Genomic DNA, 9,818 nt, shown 5'->3' with positions numbered 1-9,818 from the left:
TCATGGAACCTGTCACTTGAGAAATGCATTCTAGTGCTTGAGAACTCTTCGAAACTATTTTAATTGGATCGAATTAGTCAAATCCTGAGAAGACTTTACCTAGCCATATGCAAAAAGACAGTCTTTACATAGTAGACAGATAAATATATGCAGAATGAGTGTATAAACCTACGCAATTAAGTGGTATGGGAGAAGGGGGATGCTTCAGACACACTGCTAAATGAAGTGACAGTTTTAGTGCTTGAGAACATAATCCTATGATATAGTACTATTACTGTCCCCCTGTTAAAAACACAGACAGGATTGACGTGTAACCTTAAAAGCTATGTATGAATAACCAGGCCCAGCATGGCATCAGAGGGAACATGGCCACCTAGGTGTCAAGTTTGAGCCTGAACTCTGGTGGTTCCGGTTCTGCCCCTGCCACCTAAACCCGCTATCCACAGAGAGCTGGCAGGTCATTTAACACCATCAGGCTAGTATTAGAGCTAAGCACTTCACTGAGCATTATTCCATTTAATCCTCACAATTCCCTGCTCTTATCAGAGAACAAGAGTGAGGTTTAGAGAAGTTAAATAATGTACCCTGTATTTGAGCTGGATATGTCTGACTCTAGAACTGGTCTATTCTACCCTGCTTCATTCAATAGACCCACTAACCCCCATGCTTTTGTGAACATCAAAAAGGATGTGTATAAAAAGCACCTTTCGAAATATTGAAACCAACGTCAATTAGTACTACAAAATCACCTCGGACAGAATTTCTCTGGAATTTAACACAATCACAATATAATTTCTTTAATGTTTACGTACCTTATGTACCTGTTACAAGCATTATCTTCTGTAATCATCATACAAGCCCCCGTGGACGGTCCTGCACTAATTTTTAGATTAAATTACGAATGTTCTGGCGAAACGCTGTTAAAGCAAGTGTGATAAAGCCCCCCAAGCGACTCTACGGAGCCTTGGGGGGCCGTCCAGCTTCTTGTGTTCAGGTGAGCAGAAAACGCGGGCGTAGGAGGGACCTCCCAGGTCCGTCACCGCGTTAGAGGGGACGCGACGATGCTTCCACAGTAGTGGAATCATTACTTTGCTGAACAGGGATGTAGGAAACAGTCCTGAGTCATCCGAGTTCTCGGGAGGAGCGGCAAATGAAACCGAGCCCAGGTGCTCCACTGCCAGGGTTAAGCTACAGCCTCCAGCCCCCCCCCGACTTTTCCTTGCGAGTTTCCGGGGATGTGCGGGAGCGTGGGCGCGCCCCTGGCTGGATCCAGAGCTTTAGGGGTGATCCCTTTCTCATGCGGGACTGGGGGATGAAACGTGTCACTTTTTGCATTTGTTCTGCAAATGTTTATTGAGCGCCTACCACTTCCCCATATACAAAAATGTGGCAGCGGTAGCAGCTAAGACTCAACGCCCGCAAGCGCGCGTCTCGCTGTCTCCGGTGTGCCCAGGTCGCCCGCCCTGGAGTCGCGGGAGAGCCCCGCAGACGCAGCGCCCGGCCTGCGCGCGCCCGAAGGCGGCACTGCCCACGCACATGCACACGCACGGGAGCGCCGGGCTCCCGCGTCCTCGGGGCTGTGCCGGCGCCGGGCGCGGGCGGGAGCTCGAGAGTCCGAGCGGGAGGCGGGAGCTGCAGGCGGGGCGGGTGCCCGCGAGCGGCGCTCGTGCATTCGCTCCACCGCTCCCGAAGCCCCGCCCCCGCCCCGCCCCCCGCTTCTCCCGCGCGCGGGCTCCGCGCGCCCCAAGTCGCGCGCGTGCGCGCGCGTGCGCAGGCCAGGGCCCTCCAGGGGCGGCCCCGTAGACTCCAACGAAAGCGTCGCAAGGTCCCGGATTAACCCTTTCCCTGCTCACCCATTTACAGGCCCAGTCGGGTTCCGTGCCTGCGCAAGCCGGCGGCGCGCCTTCCCCCTCGCCCGCACCGCGCATGCACGGGAAGGGGGGGTTGCCGGTGGGGGTGTTCACGGCCGGCTAGACATTCTGTGCTCGTGCAGGAGGAGGGCTCCTACCATCAGGGACGTGCACGATTCCCCACCCCGCCCCCTCCCCAAACTAAAAAAAAAAAAAAAAATCCAAAACACACTGCCACCCACCGTGCCCCCGCGCCCCGCGTCCATCCCGTCCCCGGCCTGCGTGCAGTGAGCGCGGGGAACCCACGGCAAGTGTCTGTGGCTGTGCCAGGTTGCAGGTAAGCGCGGGCCGGGGGTGCGGAAGGGGCCCGGGCCGGCCGCGAGGCGGGCGCGGGGGCGCGGGGGAGGCCGGAGGCTGGTGCGGCGGGGCTGCCCGGAAGAAGCGCGTTCTCGCCGCGCTCTGGGGCACCAGTCAGCTTCAGGATGTGCGGGCGGTCCCGGCGGCGCGGCGCGAGCGGGGCCGGGCGAGGGGCCTGGGCGCTCCGGGGGCCGCGCAGGCCGGCGAGCGGGCTCGGGCAGCGGCCGGGCGGCGGCAGTGGCGGCCCCGCGCGCGCGCTCGCCGAGCCTCGGCGGCGGAGTTCATGGCCGCCCCCGCTCGCACCGCCGCAGTGCACCGCGGTGGGGGTGGGGACGGCCGGGAACCCGGCGCCGAGCGCGGCCAGCCGGGCGCCGCCCCTCCGCTCCGCGGGCTCCGCCGCGCCGCCCCCAGCCGCCCTCGGAGGAGGGGGCCGGGACCCTGGCGCTCGCACTCCCGGGAGCGCCCGCGGAGCTCGGGAAGCCGGCCGCGCGCCGCCCCCGCCCCCGGCCGCGGGAGGGCGGGGGAGGGCCCGGCGCGAGCCGGCCGGGGAGTGCGCGGGGCGCGAGCTCCGGGCTCGCGGGCGGAGCGGGGCGGGGCGCGGCGCGGCGCGGGGCTGCGGAGCCGGGCCGCACGCCCGCTCCCGCTCCCCGCCGCCGGGGCCGCCGTGGGTCCTCCCTCCCGCGCTCGGAGCCGCGGCCCCAGCCCGCGCCGAAAAGCCGGATTCTAAAAGGGAAAGCGGCCCTGGCACCTCCCGGCTACCCGGGCAGGAGCTTTTGTTCGGGAAGCAATGCACACGGCTTGATTCCGTCCCCCACCTCCTGGGCAGAAAGAGATGGGAGCGAGGCTTGGAGAGGCTCTGGAGGCTCCCTGGGTCCTCCGCTCCGTTCCCTGCTTCCTCCGCATCCCGAAGTTGCCAGCTTTCGACCGGGAAGTGGTGCCGCCGCCATTGTCGCGGCGGCCCCGGGGTCGGGGAGGCGGCCGCCGCCGCCGCTTATGTAAGTTTGGCTTTACAGGAGTTCGCTCCGGCCCTGCGCGGCGGTTTGGAGAAGCGTAATAAAGGGGCAGCTTCGTTCTGGAGGTGTGGTTGGCCTTCATCGTTCCCCCTACCTACAGGGATACTGGCCACGGGTATCTTCCAGTTTGACTCACCTGAACTTAGCATCTCAACAGAAAAAAATGGTCCTTAGAGATCTGGAGAGAGAGTGGGGGCCAAATAACACACTGACGAGAAAAGGAAAAAGAAAAAATCCAACACACTCCTGTGTTGCCATGGGTACTGTACACCACTCCTAGGCCTGGTCCTTGAGCTTTTATCCCACAAGCCCTAGGGAGAGCGACTGGCAACTGTAGGAAGTGACCCGGTAGGAAGGTTTCGCCTGACTGCGTTCCGTTGGGGGTGACTACAGGCTGGGGTGCATCCAGGGAACAGGCAGGGTAGGAAGCATCCTTAGAAATAATTCTGCTCAACCCTCACACTTGGCAGATAAGAAGACAGCCTGCCACTTCAGGCAGCTTAACGGTGTTTTCACTTTTCCGTAGAGGGAACTTTGGAGGGTTTTCAGGACTCTGGTCCTACCACACTCAAGTTTGTGTGGTCACCATTCAGTAGAGGAGACTTTATGTTTTTCGATGTTAGGCTGCCGCATGGAGTCCTTCTGGTAAAAGTTAAAACTCGCAAAAATCTAGAATCCTTTGAGCTTCCCTGTAGGGATAGAGGCAAAAACACCTGGATTTCTCAAATGCAAGCTTCAAGACCAGAGTAGCTTGAGTAATGTATGTTACATCACACACAAGTGTGGATGGAAGAAAGCAGCTATTGTTCCCTCTGCTCCGACGTTAAATGTTGGGTGTACGTACCTCTCTAACTTTGTCTATATTTATTAAAAGCGTATATACTCTATGTTTATATGAGCCTAGAGAAAAATGTGAAGGCTGTGTATCCAGCAGGAAACGGTAGGGGTAGAGGGCGTTTACTGGCTTTTATTCTATCTGTGCCGCAATCAACATCCTTACAAATACGGACACAGGCTTTGTGAGGGGAAATCCCTCAGTGGTTCTCCAACCCATCCTTCCCATTCCTGGCACACACCCCCCCCCAAAGGCTGCAAGTGCTCCAGCCCTTACCATTTCTCCTTCGTATCTGTTCAGAGCTGGACCTGATGCTGCCAGCCGCCCTCCTCTCTGTTCCCAACCTGAAAATAGGTACAGGTGCCAATGGCAAGACAAAAAAGGAAAGTTTCTTTTTAAAAATCAATTCTTGAAAACACTCTTGTTTAGAATTTGGGATGGGGGAAGAGCCTACCTTACTCTTGTATGTCCTTTTCTCTTGTAGGACTGGCGTGCCCCTGATCAGAGGTATTCTGATCCGAAGAATTTGGTGTTTAAAGCATTAAGATAATAGCCTGAGTTGTTCATGGTAACTATGACTTTGGATATTATGTCCTGAAAATATTGTTTGGTGTTAGCTTTAAAATGTCTCTCTCTCGGTTATGTGTTAGCATTCTTTAGGGGACATATGTATTTTCCTCATATTTATACTTCGTTGAATAAAAGAAAGAAACAATGTTTTTGAAAAGAAACGCAACAGGACACATTGTTTTAAAAAGATCACTTTAACACACGGCAGGTGTCTTCCGTGCCAGTTCTAGATTTCTTTTGCTTGTAAAACGGTCGCAGCACTTGTCAAGTGCATCCAACTTGGATGGCAGATAGGTCGGCATCCAGAGGGGCTGAAGCCTCTCGTCACTGTCTTCCCAAATGTCATCTGATTCTCTGAGGGTCTTGTTAAACCTTGACACTTGTTCACAAGTGGCCCGAAACTGGTGTGGAAAAACTAGAAGACAACACTGAATGGAATGTTCTGGCAATGATATCCCTCTCTGGTTCTGCAGCAGCGATTTGTCTCTTCCGTCAAGGAAGCAGAACACTGAGAGCTGCTAGTTATTTTACTGAATCTTCCTCTGTGTGAAATTTTCCTGAATCTTCCTCTGCGTGAAATTAGAGTAGACGCAGCAGATGGCACTGGTGGATGCTTGCCGGAGACCTGTTTCTTAAACCTTGAAGCTGAGTTATTTGTCATTATTACCCGTAGTTGTCAGGAAGCACGGCTTTGGGGGCTAGAGTGCCTGGATTTGAGCCCCGATACTCCACTAAATAACTAGAATATTGGGCAGGTTCCTCAATTCATCTATAAAGTGGGGGTAGTAATACCTATCTCTCCAGGCCATCTGATCATTGCATTTGTGAAGACGTGGAAAGAAAAGCACATAGCGCAATGCCAGGCAGGTATTACGTGCTCGGTAGAAGTTGCTGTTATTATGAGTAGGCAGATGCGGAGTACAGTGAAGATAAGTAGAAGGAACAGTATGGAAATCCCTAAGTTGGGATCCGTCTTTTCTCCTCATATTCTTGAACCATTCCTGGCATTGACTTTCTGAAATTGTTAGGGACCGGAAATTGATCAGAAAATGAGAATCTCCCTGTATTTTCTGTATGGAAAAGTATTGTGCATAATTACCAAAGTATTTCTTTAAACATTTTTTGTAGGAGTTTTTCATCAGTATGTCTGAAACCATTAAATACAATGACGATGATCATAAAACTCTGTTTCTGAAAACCCTAAACGAGCAGCGCCTGGAAGGAGAATTTTGCGATATCGCGATTGTGGTGGAGGATGTCAAGTTCAGGGCGCACAGGTGTGTCCTTGCCGCCTGCAGCACCTACTTTAAAAAGCTTTTCAAGAAGCTTGAGGTCGATAGTTCTTCAGTAATAGAAATAGATTTTCTCCGTTCTGATATATTTGAAGAGGTCCTGAATTACATGTACACAGCAAAGATTTCTGTGAAAAAAGAAGATGTTAACTTAATGATGTCATCGGGTCAGATTCTTGGTATCCGATTTTTGGATAAACTCTGTTCTCAGAAGCGGGACGTGTCCAGTCCCGACGAAAATAACGGCCAATCCAAAAGCAAGTACTGCCTCAAGATCAATCGCCCCATTGGAGATGCTGCTGACACTCAGGATGATGATGTGGAGGAAATCGGAGACCAAGATGACAGTCCCTCGGATGACACGGTAGAAGGCACCCCCCCAAGTCAGGAGGACGGCAAGTCGCCCACGACGACGCTCAGGGTCCAGGAAGCGATCCTGAAAGAGCTGGGGAGTGAGGAGGTGCGGAAAGTCAATTGCTATGGCCAGGAAGTCGAATCCATGGAGACCCCCGAGTCCAAGGATCTGGGATCCCAGACCCCTCAAGCCTTAACATTTAACGATGGGATGAGTGAAGTGAAGGACGAACAGACACCAGGCTGGACCACAGCTGCCAGCGACATGAAGTTTGAGTACCTGCTGTACGGCCACCACCGGGAGCAGATCGCCTGCCAGGCCTGCGGGAAGACGTTTTCGGACGAGGGCAGGCTGAGAAAGCACGAGAAGCTGCACACGGCCGACCGGCCCTTCGTCTGCGAGATGTGCACCAAGGGCTTCACCACCCAGGCCCACCTGAAGGAGCACCTGAAGATCCACACGGGCTACAAGCCCTACAGCTGCGAGGTGTGCGGCAAGTCGTTCATCCGCGCCCCGGACTTGAAGAAGCACGAGCGGGTCCACAGCAACGAGCGGCCCTTCGCCTGCCACATGTGCGACAAGGCCTTCAAACACAAGTCCCACCTCAAGGACCACGAGCGCAGGCATCGGGGCGAGAAGCCCTTCGTGTGCGGCTCCTGCACCAAGGCCTTCGCCAAGGCGTCGGATCTGAAACGGCACGAGAACAATATGCACAGCGAGCGGAAGCAGGTCACCCCCAGCGCCATGCAGAGCGAGACGGAGCAGCTGCAGGCGGCGGCCATGGCCGCGGAGGCCGAGCAGCAGCTGGAGACCATCGCCTGCAGCTAGAGCAGGGGGACCAGGATGCTCGGGGCAGGGATGCTCCGCCAGCATCCTGCATCCTGACCCATGAACGCCAGCCGCTGCATTTCGGTGGAAACTTACGGAGCATTGTACTCGCTGGACTTAAGGCAGTGCTTGCTTGGGTGTTTTGAAAACTTTTCAAGGAAATACTGTTCCTTGGTTCTGACCAAACAGTTTCACTGTCCCGTCTGGTGTCTAGTATTAAGGTTGCCAGTAAGCACCCGCACCCCCCGCCCCACTTTTTTATGATTTCTGATTTTAATTTTGAGAACTCTCGTGTCCAGTTCAGAAGTGAGAGACTTCGGTCCCTTTTTTAAATTCCTCTCTCTGCTTGCTGCACCGGGGAGTGCACTGCACAGAGTGATAAATGAGTGAATTGATTTCCTGATCATCACCGTTCTGTGTGACTTAGGGTTACAACAGCATTTTTAAGAACTTTGGTAAAAGTACCTTGTGTCGACGCAGAAAATATGGGTGGGTGGTTGACCAAGAACCCTGCGTGCGCAGATGTGAAAACAAGTTCTAGGAATGCAAAATGGTCTCAGATTTATATACTTGGTTTGTTAATTTTCTATCACTGTTTTTCATGATTTTTGTGGACAAATAATGGTTGCTTTGCTGAAGTGTTTCTTCATCCCTTTTGACTGCCCATACCTGCCCCGCAAAGGTTTCATCACACGTCCCGAAGGCATGTTGGTGGTCTGAGGGCTGAGTTTTTTCATTCCTCTTACTTTGGGCATTGCCACTCTGCAGCCGACGGGGTTTGTGGGATGGACCAGTGATGAGAGGGTTAGAAAAAGGAATATAGGAATCTGGCTCTCAGAGACAAGGCTTGCACATTTGCAACAATTCCAAGTTTTTCTAGATCAAAGAAATTCCTGATTGATTTTGAAATTGGATTTTTGTTTAGGATCAAAATTAAGACAAGAACAGGTATGCCTCTTCGGATACATTTGTGTAACTTAAAAGAGTGTCATCAAGCTTTTGGGCTTTCCGTAGCACGTGATTTATCCATTAAGGAGATGCAGTATCCTTCCTTAAATCAATATGTTTAAAATTTTTTAAGTGTGTAAATAGTACAGAAGCGTTGGTCTTATGTATCTCAAGTACAAGTAGACAGCTGCACTTTTTTTGCACATTGGATTAAAGTTACTTCCATCAGCAACAAACATCTGTCTGTTTTTAACCAGTATTAAAGATTGTCAGACCAAATGTTTTTGTTTTTGAAGTATATTTCATCACTGGTTACACTTTTAAGTGGAAGTTGACTGCCTTTTCATAGCTGTAAATGGAATTATAAGTGCTGTTCCAATTCTGGTGTATGAAACTTCTTTTTAAACATTCTTTAGGAATATATTGAAATACCATCAATAGTTTGAATTATGTTCTGTAATAAAGTATTAATTATTTTAGAATGTACCATTTTCGAAAAATATCAATTTTTAAAATTTATTTTTGGTTGCTAGGGTTTTTTTTTAAAGATATATTAAAGTAATTTCATTTCCTAGCTTGTTGCATTAACACCTGTAATTATAATTGTGAGATAAATTTTATTTTTTAAATTGGTGTATATGTTATGCCCAAGATTGTAGGATGAAGATGCTACCTTTTTAAGAAACTTATTTATTGGTAAATGTTTAATTTAGTTTAAAACTAATTTAATTATTTTTCTTAAAAGTTGATTATTTTCTCCTAAAAGTGGTCCTGTCACTGTGTTTATATACTATTAGTAGAAAGGGAACCGATTGCTGTTCCTAGACTGTTTTAACCAAAGCAAAGGAAAAATAATTTAACATCTTGTGGATACCTACTTCAGCAAATCATTTTTGGGGCCTTCATTTTTGTATATAAAAGAAAATATACTTCTGTCATTCCTGTTTTCATTTTTTCTTAGCAACCTGTCACATACCCAGGTTTCTACTAAAGTGCATTTTCTATACTGTCTTTGTCCCGGTTTTATAGAATTGCAAGTTCACCATGTGGCATTAACCCTCATTGAAACCACCTAAGCATGGTGGTACCCCAAAAAGAAAGCGTAATATTCAGCACTTTATTTGCATCATGTAAATATGTGTCATTTGTCCTATTTTGCATGAGAAATATATTTGTGTTTTAATTTCTGGCACCGGTGCTGGGTTCATCTGTGCATGTGTTCCTTGTGTTCTGGGCAGCAGCAAAGTCATGACGTGGCAGCTGTCCTGTCTCCTGGTCATTAAGCCTGCCTCTCTCCACCCAGCTGGCTCTAGTGTCCCCTGGATGATGAAGCCCTCATGTCTAGCAGTTCAAGGGTACCTGCCATCACAGCGAGGTAATTCTGAAACATGCTTACACTGAATCTGCCTTGTGAGAGGGAAGGAAATTCCAGTGTCAACGTCACCACTTTTTCATTATACAAAAACCACCTACCTTTTTTCTATTTGTCCGAAGAGAATGTCTACAAACTTGATTTAGCTTTTTATGCCAACTTGCACGTCATTGGCAGTGATTGAGGAAGGGAATTTTGGGAAGTCTAAAATGTAGGTTATCTACCTGCTAATTAACTTGATCACAAATACAGAATTTTTAGACATTACAGAGGTCACCATCAAGTGAGGCAGATACTAACAAATTCCTCCTATTGTGTTGGGGGAAAAAAATTGTGATGAGAGAGTGAGGCACGTTGATGCAGTTTCCAATTGAATGGATTATGTCCTGTAAGGTTAT

The 9,818-nt window shown here is 50.3% G+C and overlaps 1 protein-coding gene across 2 annotated transcripts; it reads left to right on the top strand.

Moving 5' to 3' along the window:
• The first annotated feature begins 1,831 nt into the window (after positions 1 to 1,831).
• ZBTB14 (zinc finger and BTB domain containing 14) lies at positions 1,832 to 9,238 on the top strand. 2 transcript variants are annotated; one of them, XM_067699656.1, is made up of 3 exons: positions 1,832 to 2,187; positions 4,540 to 4,623; positions 5,754 to 9,238. In XM_067699656.1, exons 2-3 carry the CDS (start codon positions 4,621 to 4,623, stop codon positions 7,098 to 7,100), a joined length of 1,350 nt encoding a protein of 449 aa, XP_067555757.1. In that variant the 5' UTR covers positions 1,832 to 2,187; positions 4,540 to 4,620; the 3' UTR covers positions 7,101 to 9,238. The 2 variants fall into 2 exon arrangements, with proteins under 2 accessions (XP_067555757.1, XP_067555758.1); XM_067699657.1 differs by lacking the exon at positions 1,832 to 2,187 and adding an exon at positions 2,823 to 3,202.
• The last annotated feature ends 580 nt before the right edge of the window (positions 9,239 to 9,818 follow it).

Source organism: Pseudorca crassidens, chromosome 12 (genome assembly GCF_039906515.1).
Source record: "Pseudorca crassidens isolate mPseCra1 chromosome 12, mPseCra1.hap1, whole genome shotgun sequence".
NCBI classification, from domain to species: domain Eukaryota; kingdom Metazoa; phylum Chordata; class Mammalia; order Artiodactyla; family Delphinidae; genus Pseudorca; species Pseudorca crassidens.
Note: the sequence above shows the minus strand (reverse complement) of the source record. Positions and strands in the feature narration are given on the sequence as shown.